Genomic DNA, 18,737 nt, shown 5'->3' on the forward strand with positions numbered 1-18,737 from the left:
TGACCTAATCTGACCTGATACATACTGGGTGTCGTTGCAGGATCTGTGTGTTGCCTGTCTGGGTGGTGGCTGACGTCGACTCCGAGGGCTTATATATCGCGGAGAACGGCCGATCTTCGTCTTGCGGGACTTAGCATTGCTGCTACTGCTGCTACTGCTGCTATTGCTGCTGCTACTGTACTGCTACTACTGCTACTGCTACTGTTCGGACCTTATTTGCTGTCTGCTATCTATCTGCTATCTGCCGTTGACTTATTACCTCGTACTATGAGGTGTTGTTGGTGTTGATTGATATTGATCTGAGTGGATCGCTGCTGCTCTTTTTGTCTACGACGACTACGACTAGTGACCTAGCGTGGGGGGGGGTTCGGTCTGTCTGTCTATCTATCTGTCCATCGATCATTATCTGCTGGAGTTATCGATATTTGATCGGGTGCAATTGCAATGGGGATCCCTCAGGCGATGCATCAGGATAAGACAACGGCGATGGCGACAGCGACAGCGACCGACTACTCGCCTTTCCTCAAGCTACCGCTCGAGCTGCGTCTCATGATCTATGAATACGCCGTGGACATCCCGAACGAATTCATGGACCGCCCGTTGATCGTGGTCAACGACCGGGGCAACGTCTTCACCGCGCGCGGCCGATACCGAGCCCTAGCCATGTGTCCCAGCTGGGTGGGCGAGAACGGCCGAGTGCGCAGCCTGCTCTCCGTGAACCGCCAAATCCACGACGAGGTCGAGGACCTGGTGTACTCGCGGAACACGCTGTTCTTCCTGAACTCATTCAACCTCGACCGCCTGGGCGTGTTCCTGGACACGCTGAGCGCGACGGCGCGCAACCGCATCCGCAGCGTCGGCTTCGAGATCTTCTTCTTCGTGCACTCGCAGACCGGCGTGCCGAAGCGCACCCTGCGCGAGTACAAGGCCGCCGCCCGCATGCTGATGGAGAAGCTGCCCAACTGGACCAGCGTCATTTTCTATCTCGATCCGCGCTTCTATTTCCCGTCCTCCGCTGTCGGGGGCCTGGAGTCGGCCGCCCGCGGCATCTGGTATCTGGCAACCATCTTTGGGGCCGTGGGCAAAGACCTGCATTTCTTTCCTCTGCCCTCTATGCATCGCTATGTGATGGACGACGCGAAGAAGATGCTTCAGGCTGGCACGCGGGCGTCGCCGGCGAAGCTCTCTGTCGCGTAGGGGGCGGGCGCCCGGGTCTCTTTTTTCCTATGGTTTCGTCTGGTTCGCGGCATCTCGTCATTAGTAATATCCCCTCTTCTTGTTGATCGTTTTATTTTTTATTTTTTTTTTTTGCTTTTATTTTCTCCGACTGGCCGTACACCTCTCAGACACCCACCGAGACTATCATGCAGGATGACGTTGAGGGGAGATCGGGGTGAGGAGAGTTCATCGTGGAGACTCCCTTAGTCTCGGGGCTCCACTTAAAAAATGCCAATCACCTCGGAATGTCATGTTGGAGTTGGGGTGGGGGGTGCAGCGCAAGGAGGATGGATGGATGGAGTTTTTGTTCATGGGGTTGGGAAGTTGGTTTGCACTTCAAGGTGTTCTGCTTGGGAACCCGGATATCCTTATTGTTGGTAGAGGCGTTCTTGATCATGGGCATTACACAGCATATCATTATTCCACTTTTCCGTCGGCTCCTCGAAGAATCCTCGTAGATAGTCATAGATAACTACTAGTCATAGTCATTTGTAGCTGCAGGTCTGACTGACAGCACGCGCACCGTTGCCGCTCCTTCGGCTAGTGCTGCTGTTAGCTTCAGATCGGTCCGTCTGGTGGACGTACCAGATGATGGGACGGAGGGCTCCGCATGAATCATGAAATCATCCTGCCTGGGGAGGGTCGTAAGGGGACTCCATACGGAGGACTACTTACTTACTATTAATGCAAAGGAAGAGTTGACAGAGAAACGCGAGGGAAAAAGAAAAGGCGGGCATCACGTCATGGCCGGCTCGTGATCGTCGGCCTCAGGCTGCAGGCTGCCTTTCTCGTCGAACTTGAAGAAGAAGCGCCGACGCTCTCGTCCAAAGCATCTGCTTTCATCCCATCGATCCGTCTTTTCCTTTTCCCTCTGCTCTGCTGCTGGCCAACTGTCGACATCGGTTAGTCCCCGTTGCCTCGGTACGTGCCTGATAATCTGGTAGAGACCATCGCTTAGTATCAACTGCTATACTACTGCTATACTACTACTATACTACTGCTATACTTCTTCTTTCCCCCCCACCCCCCGCATTCGGGTGGATCGTCCATCCTTTCATCGACCACCATTCGGTCTGAGGTTGACATAATAATCCAGCCCCTCGGTCGCTGTCCATACCATACCATAGGCCCGTCCGATAAATGCTGTGAACCCTTCGCTGCAGTTTGCAGTTGCAGTCGCATCGTCCACTTGGCCATCCTCCTGTGGCCGCCTCCAGCAACGAAACGTCCTTGGTCCACGAAGCTCAAAGCACCTCGCCTCGCCTTGCGTTTCGAAACTCTGCTTCAGGCACCGACCCAAACGTGCGCCTTCCGGGCTTTATCTATGCTCCATTGACCACTCCCCATACAAACAACTGGCCCCCCCCCCCGCGCTGGCCCCCTCATTCGCCCCCTCTGGTAGGTCGCCCCTTGTTTTGCAGTCCCCTGGTTGTCAGTCGTTTTGCTGGGGTTGCTCCACGCGCCAGAATCACGGTGATGCTGCTGTGGTTTCTGCAGCTGACGCTTGTCTAGCACCCGACTAAAAGTACCCACGGTGGTGATTTCCCCCCCCCATCCCTTCGCCCTACACTGTCGCCCCTCTCTCGCCATCCCTTTATGAGGGGAAGCAGCCCTCGATAAAGTGCAACACGCCCCTTGGAGTTGTCTCAGTAGCACAACCCATCCCACCACCCCCTCAAAATGAAATCCGCTACCGCCACGAAATCCCCCAATGGCCACGGCAGCCTCTACAAGGAGGTGCGCTTTTCGCCAACCCCGACCCCCGTTCGTCGTTCACAGTCGGTGCCGGACACCTACTTCGACGCGAACCCCAGTCATATGCGAGGCCTTGGTAACTCCGGGACCGCGTACTCCGTCGTCAGTGCGGAGTATCTCAGCCAAGTACGGTCGCTCCTCGATCGCCAACGCTCGAATTTTGAAAACGAGAGGAAGCTCTTCCACGAGGAGCGCCAATTATGGGTGAATGAGCGAGCGCTGTTGACTCAGAGGATCTCGGAGCTAGAGTCGTTGCTACGGGGAAGGGGGTCCACAGGGGCCGCCGCCACTAGTACAGCCGCGACCGGGGCTTTTGCGTCTAATCCGTTCTCTGCATTTCACAACCAGTTCGGTCGCTCGCTGTCAACAGAGCTTCCTGATCATTCGCACCCGACGAGCACACAGGTGTGGGAAGGTTCCAGCCCCGGAAGCAGGCCCACAAGGGTGTTCCCCGACGCAGAGAAGACGGACCACCGGGGCCTCACGTCGATCCCGGAGCAAGGAGGGAACCTATCGTCCGCACCGTCCTTGGACGCGGCCCTCTTCTCGCCCCAGTCTCACGCGGCTGATCCGTCCGCGAGCGCGTGCGTTCCGGTACCGATTGAGCGACTTGACAGCAAGCTCGACGGGATCACACTCAAGTCATCTGCCTTGCCCCCGGAGGTTCTGGCCCGCGTGATCACGCCGCCGTCGCCGCCGTCGCTGGAGGACTCTCCCTCGCTGCCTTGCCGGCCATCCGTCGAGCAGCGCAACAGCCTCAAGCTGAAGCTGTCCCAACTTGGCCCCCCGAGTTCAACCTGACCAGGAACGCTGGTCACACGCCCATGGTTCGAATCGATCGCGACGTCGACACGGAGCAACCGTCTCCCCAGGAGACGCCAATCGAGGACGACGAGCCCCTTGCTCCGGAGGCGCCTCGGCAACCCGCAGAAAGCTCCGACTCCTACTTTGCGAATGTTGCGGACTTGCCCGACGATCCAGCCCTGAAGGGGCCTCTCTCCCTGTTGAACGAGGCGGAGCACGACAGTGGCTTCCTGAAGGAGCTGGATCAGAAGCTTCTGGACCAGGTCAGGCAAGCCCTTGGGTATCCCCAAGACCGCGAGAATCAGAAACAGACGGAGATCGAGCCCCCCAGCCAGGGCGAGCCCGAACTGAAGTTCAAGAACACGACCAACTTCGGCACGGCGTTTGGGAATTCGGACTGCCGGAAGGTGTAGATCGGGGGTGTGGTCATATTATTATTATTATTACCTTCCTAGCACATGTTTAGGCGACGGAACTTGTTGATGTCATGATGGAATTTGGGGGTTTACGGGACGGAGGGATGCATGTCATGATTGATGAAATATGACGATGCTGTTTTTTTTTTTATTTTTTCTTTGCATATGCATCGGCAACCATGTGTAACTATTAAAGCAACGGAGGTTTTTTTTTTTTTTTTTTTTTTTTTTTTTTTTGTCAGCCTGTCTTACTGTTGTTACTTTCTATTGTACTCGCGGAACTCGAAGTAACCATATAGTAACAATGGCTTCCTTGTCTCCTTGCATCCGCCCCAGGTCCGGATGATCATGTCCCATCCCTCCCTATCTTATCATCGATGCCTCCGATGAGACTGCTCTGACGTTGCGAAGGGGTGTCTCCGTCTCCTGCAGAGTGGCTAGATCTGATCAGATCGGCTCGGTTCCATGAGGACGAGGCCACAGCGTGGATGAGATTCGATAGGGACGACTGACTGTCTCGTGGGCCTTGCATGGCCCTGTCTGTCCCTGGCCCTGGTCCTGACCCTTTGGACGACGATGTCATGGATACGGATGGCCCTAGAAAGGGTCTGGTCCTGGTCTTGGTCCCTGTATTCGGCTCGATGGTGATGGTTGGCGAGAGTATAAGAAGTCCAGCGTGTCTACTGGTACTGACTTTCAGTTCTTCAGAGCATTCATCCGCTGCGAGTCTCAGCATTCAGTCGTTCAATCATCCAGTCATTCGTTCGTTCATTCGTTCTCTGTCTGTCATTTGGATTACTCGCTTCTTGAACGAGAGTGTCAAACGAGGTGTTATATTCCTTCCATATACACTACACCACATACAACATACATACATACATACAAAATGTACAACCCAAAGAATCTCCCAGCTCTGCTATGCCTCCTGCTAGCTGCCGCTCCCACCGCAGTGCTCGCAGCACCTGTTCCTGTTCCTGCTCAGGTACCTTACCTCCTCTCCTCTCCTCTACTCTGTATATATACCTAACACAAGACACCACGACACAGAACCAAACCCTCACCCCCCGACAACACCACTTCACCTCCAACTCCCAAGCAGCCGACGCCTCCGACTTCTCGCTCTCCGACGGCCCCTCCTACAGAAACGGCCAATCCACCCAGTCTCACTACGGTGAGCATGGCGGGGATGGTAACAATAACGATCACGATGTCCCCTCCAGTGACAACGCCAGCACGGATGCCGAGGAATCGTATGATATTGGCATCCCGGATGGGCCGAGCTTCAATCTGGGCGAGTTTTATCATCATGATTATGAGGAGAGTGAGCCGGAGCCGGAGACTGAGTCGACTACTTCTTCTACTACGGTGATGACGCCGAAGACGACCACGGCAGCGCCCCCGCCTCCCCGCCGCCGCCGCCGCCGCCGCCGCCGCAGAGGCCCGTTGTGGTTGTTGGCACGAATGAACCCGTGCCGGCTGTTCCTTTGACTACTACTACTACTACTACTATTACTACTGCTCCTACCGCTCCGGCTGTTGTCTTTTCTCCGTCGTCTTCGTCGGAGCCGGTGCCTCCTGCGCCAACTCTTCCTGCGCCGGCTCCTCCTGCTCCTCCTGCTCCTCCTGCACCGGCTCCTCCTGCTTCGGCTCCTCCTGCTTCGGCTCCTCCTGCTCCTGCTCCTCCTGCTCCTCCTGCTCCTGCTCCTGCTCCTCCTGCTCCTGCTCCTCCTGCACCGGCTTCTCCTGCACAGGCTCCTCCTGCACCGGCTCCCCCAGTCGAAGCACCAGAGGCCACTGCGACTCTTGAGACCCCCGAGGAACCCGAGGAGCCGGTCGAAGAATGCCCTGCTCCTGAGCCGGAGACTGAGTCTGAGCCCACCGAGCCAGAATCTGCACCCGAACACGAACCTGAGTCTGAGCCCGAAGCCAGCCCTGAACCCCCGGTCACTGAGCCCCAAACCAACCCTAAGTCTGAGCCTGCACCTGCACCTGCACCGGAACAGGAACAGGAACAGGAACACGAGCCCGAGACTCAGCCCAAGATTGGCTCTGGATCTGGACCTGACGCGAGCCCTGAGGATCAGTCCACCTCTGGATCTGGACCTAGACCTGAAGGCAGCTCTGATCAGTCCAACATTGGACCTCAACCCCAAACCATCCCTGAATCCCAAGTCCAAGTCCAAGTCAACCCTCAGCCTGGGTCTCAGGAGCCCTCTCCTGTCCCTGTCCCTGCTCCTGCTCCTGCTCCTGTCCCTGCTCCTGAAGCCATACCAGCACATACCTGCCAATGCCCTGCCTAATTGCAGTCCTGATATCTATCAAGAAGGATTCACAAATACACTTCCCCCCCCCCTTCCCCATCCCCAACCCATTTCCTTTATCATATCCTTCTTCCCTTCCTTCCATCATCCATCTATCCTTTTTCTTTCCCTTTTTCTCTTTTTCCTTTTGTCTTTCTTAATTCCTTATTTCTTTCTTCCCTTCTCATATACAAATTTCCCCCCCTCGCCCCACCCACCCCGCACAATCCACAGTCATTTCTTCCTTCATCATGATTCAGGCTTGGGGCTGAGTTTATTTACTTATTATTATTATTATTATTACTACTTAGTGGGCGTTGTTTTCTTGGGTTCTTTCTTTCCTTTCTTTCTTTCTTTTTAACTCTTTCACTTTGACTTTCATTTTCATTTTCATTTCCATATGTATTATTACTGGCTGGTCTGTATTTTACTAATTCCTATATGTTATTCATTTGTGATGATAGGTTTTTGGTTAGGGTTTGTGTTGGTCGTGTAGTAGTAGTAGTAGTAGTAGTAGTAGTAGTAGTAGTAGTAGTAGTAGTAGTAGTAGTAGTAGTAGTAGTAGTAGTAGTAGTAGTAGTAGTAGTAGTAGGTGGTAATGTTGAGTTGAGTTGAATGTTATTTATTATTATTTCTCTATCAAGTGGATTACTTACATCACATACAGAAACGGTAAATGTTTGATAATATTAGATAGTAGGTATTGATTGGTCTTTATAGAATAGAATAGCATAGCATAACAGAGCAGAGCAGAGCAGAGCAGAGCAAAGCAGGGCAAAGCAGGGCAGAGCAGAGCAGAGCATCGGATCAAGCAAGCAAGAGAGTAAAGGAGAAAGTGCACCAGAGAAAAGTTCTTCGGGTCTCGTGATAACATGATAATGATATGCTCCCCTGCACGTGCGCCAGTCATAGGTTAAGGTAATCAATCAATCATAGGTAGCAAGCAAGCAAGCAAGCAAACAAGAACGAACATAAGCAGGCAACTTGAGGAGACTAAGACGAAGAAGAAGGAATAGGTGGAAGGTGGTGGGTGGGAAGGGAAGTAATCTCCTTCACTTACTTACTTACTCACTCACTCATCCAGTCACTCACCCATTCACTCACCCATTCACCCAGTCATCAACTCAACGCCAGAAGATTCCCGAAAAGAAAGAGAAAGAAAAAAAAAAAGAACACCCATAGCAAAACCAACAACAACAACAACAGCAGCAGCAACAAAACAAAACAAAATCCATAACGAGAAGAATAATTAGAAGAATAATTAGAAGAAGAAGGGGGAAAAAATTAAACCCCCATTGTAAAATCATGCTCGATCCCCGGCGTCACACTCGCAATAAACTTCAAAAACACGACCAGATACTGATCCACGCGAATAGCCACCTGCTCCTCCTCCTGCTCATGCTGCAACATCTCCCACTCATCACCACCCGCATGTTCCCCAACAGACAACCCCCTCACATCATCCACCAAGCCCTCCAGCCCCTTCGTTTCCTGCTGCTGCTGCTGCTGCTGCTCCCCCGCCTTCGCCGCTGCCTTCAGCTTCTCGCGCCGGATCTTCAGCGCGGCGTCCGCGCGATCCAGCAGGGTCTTCATGACGGAGGCGTGGCGGCAGGGGTGCACGGTGGCCATTTTCACGCCCCCTTCGAACCAGGGGAAGTCTTCTAGCGTCACGGTCTTGTCTTTGTAGTCGCCCACGATGTCTTCCATCATTAGGGGGGGTGGGAGGGGGAGGGAGGCGCTGAGATAGCCGGATAGGTAGAGGCGGGGGGTTCGGTAGAAGTTCGCGTAGGTTATGTAGAGGTTGTAGGTTCGGGTTGGTCTGGATGTTATTCATTAGTGTGTGTTGGATGTTGGGGGGAGAGGGGGGGGGGGGGGGGTATAAAGTAGAAGGTAGAAGGCAGTAGGGGGTAAGTGGTGTGAAGGTAATGTAGACAGATAGTGGATAGGTATGGAGATGGAGATGGAGAAAAGAGAAAGACATACTGCATCGTTCCTCCCCCGACAGGCTCCCTTATAATGGCCTCCTCATCATCATCCTCATCCTCCATATCAGGAATCTCCTCGTCCTCATCCTCGGCCTCATCCTCCTCCCGTTCGCGCATATTCCCCGCCTCATCCACCGTCCTCACATCACCGATCCTCGCTCCCGCCCCCGTCTCTGCCTGTTCCCTCCCACCCCCCGAAGCATTATTCCCCGCTGCCCCCGTCCTCAACCACCCCTCATCATCATCATCGCCATCGCCATCGCCATCGCCATCCCCCGCTAACATATCCCTGACAACCTCATCCTCGATCCCCGCATCGCCCGCAAAGTTGTCATTCAGCCGCCGATGGCACGGCACGCCGCGCGTCACCAGGAACTGTTTGCCGGGCGGCAGGTACGAGACGCGCTTTGCGGGCGTGGAGGCGTCCGCCCACGACCATGACGGGAACTTGTAGACTAGGTAGTCGCCCGCCAGCACGAACTCTTCGGGCGTTATTTGTCCCGTGCTGCGGAAGGTGGACGTGCGGGAGATCGGGGCCAGGCGGTCGCGCCAGGTGGAGAGGGTGGAGTGGAGGATGTTCATCTTTTGGGGGTGTGGTCTTTAGTTGGTTGTGGTTGTGGTGGTGTTTTGGAAGAAAGGGGGTTATTTGAGTAGAGTAGGTGGGTGAAGTGAGGGGAGTTGGGGTGGGTGGATCTGACGTTTATCTTAAACTAGTGAGGGAGTCTAGATAGCCGGTGACGGTCCGTGGCGGTGACGGCATTCGATTTCGAGGTCCGATTTTATTACTACTACTCAGAGCACGCGGGGCCCATCAGGTGACAGAGGCTCAGTCACAGCCCAACGCACATGTTTCTTCCTGATCATGCCTTTACGATGAAGAGGGTCTTTTCACGGGGCTGCTTCATCGGGTTCATATTGCTGGTCCTATGTCCGGACCTTCGGTCGCTATCTCAGCTGAAGTATATATCCTGACTGGTACGGGTGTCGGGTCCGCGGTTCGCCCAAAAGGGGTTCGTCCGCATCATCATGAAGGGCTTTGCCTGGAGGGAGGGGCCTGAAGATGATTAATCTCGCCCACTCTTCTCTTTCTCCTGGAGGTCAAAGCGGCGGGGATGTGTCCATGGCCCAGACCAAACCAGACAGACACGGAACAGACGTGCTGTCTACTATCCAAGTCTTATGTCGCCAGTGAAGCACCTGGCGCTCTATGCCGAATCTTGTATCACTACGCAAGTTGTCACCCCTCACTCGCCCTCCTGCATCATCCTTCTCCGTTCCATCTCCCCATCCAGCTCGTCCGCCGTCATCGGCACCCCGCGGCCCTTCCACTTCTCCACCTCCGCCCGCGCAAACCCCTCCATACTCCCCATGCCCACCACCAGAAACCCCAGATCCTCCCGATCGACATCGAAAACCTCCCACCAGTCGCTATCAACAAGCTTCACGCCCACCTCCCGCGCCGAAAGATAGATCGCCGCCACGGCGAGTGCGTTCGGCTGGTGCGTCGCGTACAGCAGCTGCGGCGACAACAGTGCGGAGTTCAGATGCTCGAACACCCTCTTCGCCACCGCGGACGACGACACTCCCATCGTCTGGAGGTAGGTCAGGGCGATGGTATGCGGGAGGGCCACGTGGGTGTTGAAGCCCAGGGTACGCAGGATGATCGACTCCGTGCGCAGCAGGACCTGTCGCTGCGCCTGGTAGCCCCCTTCCGTGAGGTGGTAGGTCTCTGGCGTAGGCTTGTCGGGCGATCCGTTGGGGTTCACGAACCACAGCGGCGAGGCTTCCTTCGATAGCAGGAAGGTGTAGACGTTGAGCACGGAGCGGGGGGAGGTGGGCTGGAAGGATAGCTTGGCGGTCATGTAGAGCGCCGCGGCCGAGACATCCTGTAGATGAGTCGTTGGTCAGTATTGGTGTTTCTCCTCTCCTCTCTGTGCCACTCCGGAGGAAGGGCAGTTAATTACCTTCACCGAGTGTATGCGGAGGCTGCCTCCTTCCGAGCCGATCCAGAACCGCGTGAATGTCACAATGGCTTGCGCGATGATGTCTTGCGACAATCGGAGGAGAATCCCCGCTGTCTGTGTGAGTTGGGCGCCGGCAAAACGGATGGAGGCTTCGAGGTCGGGGGATACGCCGTCGATGGCGGACGAGGAGTTCGAGAGCTGCTCGGCTGTTGCGAGCGCATTGGACAGGTACTTCAGCCCGCTGGTGGCCGGGGTTGCCATGCTGTAAGGGGTGGGGGGGGTGTTCGAGAAGTAGCGTTAAGGCAGGTTAAGATGGTGGAAGAAGATTCTCATTGGGAGTATGGCGGGGACTGTTTATTCATTTGTCGTGAATATCTTTCCCGCGATGATGTTGCAGGCAGAATACAGGCTGTTGCCAGACGGCTTCACCGCCCGGACCGGGTGCTGTCCGAGTCACGTGTGTAGGTAATGATGAGTTGGGGTTCTCCAGATTGATGACTTCATCATTGTAGCAGGTGGGAGGATCTGATAGGACTGATCTTGGTGATATCACAGCGCGGGACCACGATATCTCCAGTGAGGGGCAGTATCACTGTCTGTGCTGGGTAAGCCGTAGTGGAGTATTAGTTTATGTAGTCAGGTAGTTCAGGTGTTGAAATACAAGGCCAGCTTGAGTATTTCTGGGGATTGAGAGCATGATTGTGTCCTCAGGCATGAATGAGTGCAACTGGACTGCTGGAACTGTACTATGCAACTGCCCAGCCGTTCCGCTGGTCCCTTTAATGTCCCGTTGTTCCACCCAACGGCTGGCATCTCCATCCCGCGGCCCAGCCAGCCGGTTCAAACAACATCGAGTCTGGCATCTACATATCTCCGGCCCGTATTCTGTATGTACATTCTTAATCTTGATGACTGGAATACTCCGTACAGACTGGCATCTCCAGCCTGTCATGTGCCCCTGATCTGTCCTCCGCAAACGATGCGCAACCCCGAGATTGCTTAATCTCGCGGAGGGGGATCGTCCACGGGCTACGTCAATCCCATGAAACGGCCCCCCAAGAGCGCTCTAGACACCACTCCACCAGAAGGATGAAACCTGGACAGGCGAGAAAGGGGCCTCGCCGTTTTGGTCACTGCGTCGGACGTGGCGTCAATCGTCACTGAGACGATTTACTGATGCCAGTCTCTGCCAGTGCGAAAGATGACGTCGTGGGGGTGGAGGTCTTCCTGGGGCAGCCCAAAAGCTGAAAGAAGCTGGAGAGCGAATCGAATCCATGTCTTCCATGTCTAAGAAAAGATCATGGTGACAGTTGACTCCCAACCACTCATCTGGGGCCGGGGCCTCGTGGTGGTGGAGCACCGAAGCCGTTCAGCCACCGTATTTTTCTACTCAGCTGCTAAGAATACATCCCCAACCTCGCGATATTTCCTTGGTGCGCGCCCTAAAAGAATCCGGCCGGATTCCTCGTCAGATTCTGTCCACATATCGAAGATTCCGAACGCATCCTACGGAGCAAAGTGCCAGCCTAAGAGACTAGAGAGATCGGTCTAGATATATCCACGTCTAAATCAGCCAGTCAATCGTGCATGATCGCAACTCGTTGCTGACAGGGGCACGTGCGGGTACTCCGTCTGATCGCTAGTTATCACTTGGCGGTCGAGCTCATCAACCTGAAGAACATCTGCTACAATCGCGTCCTTCTCCCTTAGTTTCCCTCACGCATACGCCGTCGACACCACTGGCCCGCTGCCGTCCAGTTCGCCCTTCATCCTCCTCGACTGCTCCTTATCGCCCCGCCCTCCGCCCGAAAGGAGACCAGAGCAGCTGCGGGAGCTCCTCATTTCCGTCCCCCTTTTGCTTCCCAACTGAAGCTGACCACGGACGGCGGCATACGTGACCGTGCATCGAGCGGACAACGTATCGACGTGGCATTCCAGTCCGTGTCCAAGTGGTGCGACCGACCACATCCCTTCGCCATTCCAGGCCCCATCCCTTCCACCCGACGCCCAGTCATACTCCCCTTCGGCCGCGACAATGCTCCGCGACCCTGACCACCCGTCAACTACAGCCACGCCTGCTGGTGACAGCCTGCAACTGTCCTCGACAACGCCAGCGACAGCGACAGCGACAGCCCAGGAGGATTGTCAGCCTTACGATGCCAATCAGCCCGCCCACCAGCCTACCCCTGTAACTTTATTAGCACAGAGCTCGGATACATTATCCCCACTCCCGGCGAAACCGCACCCTTCGCACCCCTCCCACCGTCGGGCGAACACCGAGATTATCCCCCGGCAGGCCCCTCCGTCCAGGAAGCTCTTCGCCGACCAGCCCAAAACCTTCGAAGACCTGGACAGTAGCACCGACTCCTCGAACCCCACCGCCGAAAACACCGCCCGCAGGAGACTTGAAGAAGGAGCGAAACGCTTGTCGGGCTGGTTCCAAGGAAAATCGGAACCCGTTAACCTAGGCGTGGTATACCAGACAGAAGAGGACGCCGAGACAATGAACACCACGATGGAGAGACGAGGCTCTCGTGATTACTACGGGTCGCCCAGTTCCCCCGTCATGTCGAGCCGGGCGCAGAAGCGGATGACTGCGCCGTCGCCGCTGAAGCAGGTCACGTCGTCGAACCCCTTCTCGTTCTTCGGACTGAAGCGTCAGGGGGAGAGCCGACTGGAGCTCCCCGAACCCGCCCAGGACGAGTTCTTGAACTTCGACGTCAACGCTGCTCTGTTCCCCCCTGGCTTCAGCCAGCTGGAAGGGCGGGACGCGTTCGATGCCCTGCGGAGCAATGCAGACACCATGCTCCGACGGCTGCAGGCTGCATACAAGCAGCGGACGTTCGCCTTGCATGAAGCCTTGGCAGAGAAGAACGAAAAGCAAGAGGAGCTCGAGGTGACCCGGAATCGCATCGGGAACCTGAAGGTCCAACTAGATGGCATGGCCGAGAAGGTCATCGAGCAAGAAAAGGCCGTGAAAGCTATGGCAGAAGAGCTGGAGCACGAGCGGGAGGTGCGCCGCCGAGAGGACGAGGCTCGCATGCGCAGCGTGCTGCTCGTCCGGACCAGCGACGACGAGAGCACATCCGACCTGGGAGTGGAGCTTCAGACGCCCAAACGGAGCATGAAACGTGCCAGCAATGGTACGTTCACGAGCGACTCCGGCTTCGACTCGGGAGACGAGAGTGTGTCCGAAAGTGTGTTCTCACGTCGCGAAGTGCTCGAGTCGCCGGCCTCGACTGTCGCGCCATCCCCGAACATCTCCCAGATTACCCTGTCCACTCCCACCTCTGCCCCCGTGCAACCCCCGAAGGAGCTCAAACCTACACCTGCACCTGCACCTGTCCCCAAACCCAAACCCACCCGGGCGCCGGCCTCGACGCCAGCTCCCAAACAATCCACCTACGACCGCGTTTTGAAAGGACTCACCCCGAAGAGCATTGCCAGCTCCTGGACCGGCTCCAAATGCAACATCTGCCATGGGGTTCCGTCGTCCGAAGCGTGGAGCGTGCTGGGGATATTGAAAGAGGAAAACAAGGGGCTGAAGGAGCGGCTGGGGGAGCTGGAGAACACGATCGACGAGTGTCTGTGGCTGGTTGGGCCGTGAGACGGTGTGTTACTTGGTGTAGGAGACATGGATGCCAGCTTACGAAGGAAGATTTGTCTATTGCGAGGTCGATGTGCCTGGATTGGGGAACGATGAACCATTGTTATACTGTGATACCTAAGATACCTAGACGCGATATAGCGCTGAGGATTGCATGTTGTTGAATATTGAATTAAATAATACCCCATTGCGAGATTGATCGATGTACGGTGATCTAAGATCTAGCATGTAATATGTAATATGGCCAACTGTTACGCCGTCAAGCTGTTTGTAGAGTTGCTCCGTAGACGGAGATCCAGTGCGGAGTGGCTGTTTGGGCGGAAGCGACCAAGTGGCCTCAACCGGTTAGCGCGACGGGAAAGTGGCCAGCGAGGCGACTTGAGTCTCTGCCTCATCGCTGCCGCTCCCGAACCTCATCGTCCCCGTTCTCCCTTTCCTCTTCTCCATCCTTCTCTTCGTCTCTGCTTCGTCTTTCTTCCCCCCCCCTCCCCTTTGTAATTCCCTCCATTCCTTCAGCTGGTCTTCGCCTCCAGCTTATTTCTTTTCTTCCTTCTCTTCCCCCCTTACCCCAGCACCTCTGGGAGGTCGACCGTCACCATGAGCGGACGTGAGTCTCCACGCGATCGCTGCTCTCGCGCCACAGCGTTCTCATCCAGCTTCAATGGATCATCCAATGCTGATCCTCACTTCTAGTCCGGTTTCTCGATCTGATCAAGCCCTTCACGCCCCTCCTGCCGGAGGTGGCCGCCCCGGAAACGAAGGTGCCCTTCAACCAGAAGTTGATGTGGACGGGTGTACGTGATATTTGTCGGAGCGCGAAAGAGCCGTTGAGCTGATCAATTCCCCTGCAGTTGACCCTGTTGATCTTCCTGGTCATGAGCCAAATGCCTCTGTACGGTATTGTCTCCTCTGACACCTCGGATCCCCTCTACTGGCTCCGTATGATGCTGGCCAGTAACCGAGGAACCCTGATGGAACTGGGTATCACCCCCATCATCTCCTCCGGCATGGTTTTCCAGGTATGTAGCACGCGCAGCTTCGCTGGTGCGGACACTCACTAACAGTCGATTCCGTGAAGCTCCTCGCTGGTACCCACCTCATCGATGTCAACCTTGACCTCAAGACCGACCGTGAGCTGTACCAGACTGCTCAGAAGCTCTTCGCTATCATCCTGTCCTTCGGCCAGGCCTGCGTCTACGTCCTCACCGGTCTCTACGGCCAGCCCAGCGACCTCGGTGCCGGTATCTGTGTTCTCCTGATCGTGCAGCTGGTCGTCGCTGGTCTGGTGGTCATCCTCCTGGATGAGCTGCTCCAGAAGGGCTACGGTCTGGGCAGCGGTATCTCCCTGTTCATTGCCACCAACATCTGCGAGTCCATCGTCTGGAAGGCGTTCTCCCCCACGACCATCAACACCGGCCGTGGCCCCGAGTTCGAGGGTGCCATCATTGCCCTCTTCCACCTTCTCCTGACCTGGGGCGACAAGCAGCGTGCTCTGCGCGAGGCCTTCTACCGCCAGAACCTGCCCAACATCATGAACCTGCTGGCCACTCTCCTCATCTTCGCCGCTGTCATCTACCTCCAGGGCTTCCGTGTTGAGATCCCCGTCAAGTCCTCCCGCCAGCGTGGAATGCGTGGATCCTACCCCGTCCGTCTCTTCTACACCTCCAACATGCCCATCATGCTGCAGTCCGCTCTGTGCTCCAACATCTTCCTGATCAGCCAGATGCTGTACTCTCGCTTCTCCGACAACATCCTTGTCAAGCTCCTCGGAGTCTGGGAGCCCCGTGAGGGATCCGCCCAGCTCCACGCTGCCTCCGGCATTGCCTACTACATGTCCCCCCCTCTCAACTTCACCGAGGCCCTCCTGGACCCCATCCACACCGCGGTCTACATCACCTTCATGCTCGTCGCCTGCGCCCTCTTCTCCAAGACCTGGATCGAGGTGTCCGGCTCCGCCCCCCGTGACGTCGCCAAGCAGCTCAAGGACCAGGGTCTCGTGATGGCCGGTCACCGTGAGCAGAGCATGTACAAGGAGCTCAAGCGGGTCATCCCCACTGCTGCTGCTTTCGGTGGTGCCTGCATTGGTGCTCTGTCTGTCGCCTCCGACCTTCTCGGTGCCCTCGGCAGCGGTACTGGTATTCTCCTTGCCGTGACGTAAGTTTCCCCACGTCTTCTTTCTCGCCAATCTTTTTCTTGCCCAGTCACTTACCATTTTTTTAGGATTATATACGGATACTTCGAGATCGCCGCCCGCGAGGGCGACATTGGCTCCGGCCTCAAGGGTCTCGTCCCGGGCAACTAAATAGCCCCATCCCCTTTTTTTTTTTTTGATGAAAGCATGAGAAGGGGGTTGCGGGCTTATGTTTGTTCTTCATATTATTTTTTCCGTTCTTTGAGGGTAGGGTGCTGCTGTGGCTGGGATCTGGGATCTGGATCTGCATAGGTTGTTCGGCTGGGTTGGGTTGGGTTGGGTTTGGCTTGTATGGATAGGGTAGTAGTTTGCAATTTGCTGTGTGCTATTTGCAGAGGGAGTCGAGTCGAGGTCCAGCTGTACATAGCTTAGCGCCCGCCTGTTGTAACCATATTATAAAAGATCTACCTAAAATTGCATCTAATTGGCTTGTCTTTCTTAAGTACTTATCTTGAGTGTTGTATCATGGTTGGTGGTCTTGGGTGATTGTTTTGGTTTTAGTGGGCGAATTGATGTTTACTAGTAGTTGTGAACTGAATACTGGGGTTCTGGAGTCCTGGAGTGCTCGTTGATTGATATGATATGATATGATAGTAGCTCTATGTAATTGCGGGTATACCGAAAATATACTGCGAACCTAAAAAATAGTAATAATAAACCGCCATCCATCTCTCACAAGCCCCTCACTGCCTGCCCTCTCTCTCTTATCCCCCATACCCCATACCTAGCTATGTAACTGAGTACTAAATCCCTAAGTCCGATAATCGCCATTAATAGTCACATACTCATGACTGAAATCACAGAACCAATAAACGGCCTCCTCGGCGCCCTCCTGACCGCCCAAATCAACCACGATCTCCAGATCCTCCTCCTGGAGAATCACACTGGCGCGCGCCTCATCGACCTGCTCGGGCTCGCCGTTGACCAACAGCTTCAGCTCGGCGCTGCCGTCCACCGGCCGGAAACTAACACTGGTGCGCTCGGGAACCACAACCCCCTCCTTCACGCCCTGGGTGTAGCCGATGGCGCAGAGGATGCGGCCCCAGTTTGCGTCGCGGCCGTACAGAGCGGTCTTGACGAGCGGGGAGCGCGCGATGGTCGATGCGATCAGTCGGGCGGAGTCATAGTCCGGGCTGTTTTGCACGCGGACGGTCACGAATTTCGTGGCGCCTTCGCCGTCGCGGACGACGAGTTGGGAGAGGGATTGTGCGAAAGTGGTCAGGACGGTTTGCATGGCGGCGTAGTCCGGGGAGGTGGCGGAGGTGATGGGGACGCCGCCGGCGGCGCCGTTGGCGAGGATGGCGATCGTGTCGTTGGTGCTGGTGTCGCCGTCGACGGAGATCGAGTTGAAGGAGCGGGACACGGCGTGGAGGAGGAGCGGCCGGAGGATGGATGGCGCGATGGGCGCGTCGGTGCACAAGACTCCTAGCAGGGTCGCCATGTTCGGGTGGATCATCCCCGCGCCTTTGGTCATGCCTGCCAGGCTGTAGGTGTGGCCGGGAGAGGAGGGGAGGGTGAATGTTTGGGAGAGCAGCTTGGGGAATGTGTCCGTTGTACAGATTGCCCGGGCCGTGGTCAGCCAGGAGTTGTGGTTGGAGTTCAGGGTCGAGTGCGCCGTGGGGATCTTGGAGAGGATCTTGGTGATTGGGAGGCTGTAGGGGAGGGGGTTAGTTTGAGGGTGAGGATGAGGGGGGAGGGGAGGAGGGGGGGGGGGGGGTGTACCGTTGGCCGATGACACCGGTGCTCATCACCAGCGTGCTGGGGTCGGTGAGTCCGTTGCACTCGTCTACCTTCGTGCCCATGCTCACGGCATCCTCGAGCCCGCCTTTACCGGTCACGGCGTTGGCGCAGCCCGAGTTGATCACTACGGACCGGATACCCTCGCCCTGTCGCGACTGCAGCGTGCTGCGGCTCACTTGCACCGGGGCGGCCTGGAACTTGTTGGTCGTGAAGACGGCGGCCGCGGAGCAGGGTGTCTCGGAGGAGATCAGGGCCAGATCCGGGAACTTGGTGTTGGAGGCTTTCACGCCCACGTGCGTGCCAGACACCGAGAAGCCCTTGGGGTAGGTGCCGGACGAGGGAATGTACTTCTGCTTGGAGGCCGGGATGGCCATGTCCAGCGGCGCGGAGTAGTGGCGCACCTGGCCCTTGACCATGCGGGCGAAGGAAGCCATGGTGGTGGATGAGGAGGACATGGGAGGCTGTGAGGAGGAAGATGAGTTAGTAGGTGACTTCCTGGTCGGGGGTTTATATGTGGTGGTCCAATGGTTGCAGATACGTCCCTGGCCTGCAGAGATGTCTGTCCTTGGGTATGTATACCTGCAGTAGGACTAGGACTATAAATGACTCACGGACAGGAAGACTCACTCGCTAACTTGTTCGCTTGTCGGGTCGGAGTTTATTGGGGCAAGATGGACGCGCAGACCACCGCCAGACGACAGACGAGTCTTCTCGGGAGAACAGAGGACAGGTCGCACCACCGGTGAGAGAAGTCCAG

General features: G+C 56.0%; 9 protein-coding genes across 9 annotated transcripts; 5 read left to right on the forward strand and 4 right to left on the reverse strand.

The window, feature by feature from the left end:
- Positions 1-486: 486 nt before the first annotated feature.
- On the forward strand, positions 487-1,197 carry BO70DRAFT_398576 (uncharacterized protein; the record flags this gene model as incomplete). The annotated part of the gene is made up of 1 exon (XM_025546791.1): positions 487-1,197. One exon carries the CDS (start codon positions 487-489, stop codon positions 1,195-1,197), a length of 711 nt encoding a protein of 236 aa, XP_025397293.1.
- Positions 1,198-2,689: 1,492 nt separating this feature from the next.
- On the forward strand, positions 2,690-4,397 carry BO70DRAFT_364248 (uncharacterized protein). The gene is made up of 2 exons (XM_025543760.1): positions 2,690-3,763; positions 3,955-4,397. The coding sequence occupies exons 1-2, from the start codon at positions 2,899-2,901 to the stop codon at positions 4,188-4,190; spliced, it is 1,101 nt and encodes a 366-aa protein (XP_025397294.1). The 5' UTR covers positions 2,690-2,898; the 3' UTR covers positions 4,191-4,397.
- Positions 4,398-4,449: 52 nt separating this feature from the next.
- Positions 4,450-5,012, reverse strand: BO70DRAFT_103359 (uncharacterized protein). Its single transcript, XM_025537809.1, has one exon. The coding sequence runs from the start codon at positions 4,927-4,929 to the stop codon at positions 4,540-4,542; it is 390 nt and encodes a 129-aa protein (XP_025397295.1). The 5' UTR covers positions 4,930-5,012; the 3' UTR covers positions 4,450-4,539.
- A 55-nt stretch (positions 5,013-5,067) lies between these two features.
- BO70DRAFT_381361 (putative cell wall protein) lies at positions 5,068-6,617 on the forward strand. The gene is made up of 3 exons (XM_025545464.1): positions 5,068-5,175; positions 5,241-5,514; positions 5,574-6,617. The coding sequence occupies exons 1-3, from the start codon at positions 5,080-5,082 to the stop codon at positions 6,491-6,493; spliced, it is 1,290 nt and encodes a 429-aa protein (XP_025397296.1). The 5' UTR covers positions 5,068-5,079; the 3' UTR covers positions 6,494-6,617.
- A 1,160-nt stretch (positions 6,618-7,777) lies between these two features.
- BO70DRAFT_296153 (ATG3/ATG10 family protein) lies at positions 7,778-9,060 on the reverse strand (the record flags this gene model as incomplete). Its single annotated transcript, XM_025539527.1, has 2 exons — positions 7,778-8,312; positions 8,477-9,060. 2 exons carry the CDS (start codon positions 9,058-9,060, stop codon positions 7,778-7,780), a joined length of 1,119 nt encoding a protein of 372 aa, XP_025397297.1.
- A 307-nt stretch (positions 9,061-9,367) lies between these two features.
- Positions 9,368-10,822, reverse strand: BO70DRAFT_364250 (putative cyclin). Its single transcript, XM_025543761.1, has 2 exons — positions 10,443-10,822; positions 9,368-10,364 (listed from the first exon to the last, which is right to left on the reverse strand). The coding sequence occupies exons 1-2, from the start codon at positions 10,701-10,703 to the stop codon at positions 9,723-9,725; spliced, it is 903 nt and encodes a 300-aa protein (XP_025397298.1). The 5' UTR covers positions 10,704-10,822; the 3' UTR covers positions 9,368-9,722.
- Positions 10,823-12,477: 1,655 nt separating this feature from the next.
- On the forward strand, positions 12,478-14,049 carry BO70DRAFT_398582 (uncharacterized protein; the record flags this gene model as incomplete). Its single annotated transcript, XM_025546792.1, has 1 exon — positions 12,478-14,049. The coding sequence occupies one exon, from the start codon at positions 12,478-12,480 to the stop codon at positions 14,047-14,049; it is 1,572 nt and encodes a 523-aa protein (XP_025397299.1).
- Positions 14,050-14,529: 480 nt separating this feature from the next.
- Positions 14,530-16,378, forward strand: BO70DRAFT_364252 (translocon subunit SEC61). Its single transcript, XM_025543762.1, has 5 exons — positions 14,530-14,656; positions 14,743-14,843; positions 14,901-15,068; positions 15,128-16,203; positions 16,270-16,378. Exons 1-5 carry the CDS (start codon positions 14,647-14,649, stop codon positions 16,349-16,351), a joined length of 1,437 nt encoding a protein of 478 aa, XP_025397300.1. The 5' UTR covers positions 14,530-14,646; the 3' UTR covers positions 16,352-16,378.
- Positions 16,379-16,826: 448 nt separating this feature from the next.
- BO70DRAFT_364255 (bifunctional ornithine acetyltransferase/N-acetylglutamate synthase) lies at positions 16,827-18,715 on the reverse strand. Its single transcript, XM_025543763.1, has 2 exons — positions 17,963-18,715; positions 16,827-17,892 (listed from the first exon to the last, which is right to left on the reverse strand). The coding sequence occupies exons 1-2, from the start codon at positions 18,412-18,414 to the stop codon at positions 16,992-16,994; spliced, it is 1,353 nt and encodes a 450-aa protein (XP_025397301.1). The 5' UTR covers positions 18,415-18,715; the 3' UTR covers positions 16,827-16,991.
- Between the last annotated feature and the right edge of the window lie 22 nt (positions 18,716-18,737).

Source organism: Aspergillus heteromorphus (genome assembly GCF_003184545.1).
Source record: "Aspergillus heteromorphus CBS 117.55 chromosome Unknown BO70scaffold_22, whole genome shotgun sequence".
Lineage (NCBI taxonomy): Eukaryota > Fungi > Ascomycota > Eurotiomycetes > Eurotiales > Aspergillaceae > Aspergillus > Aspergillus heteromorphus.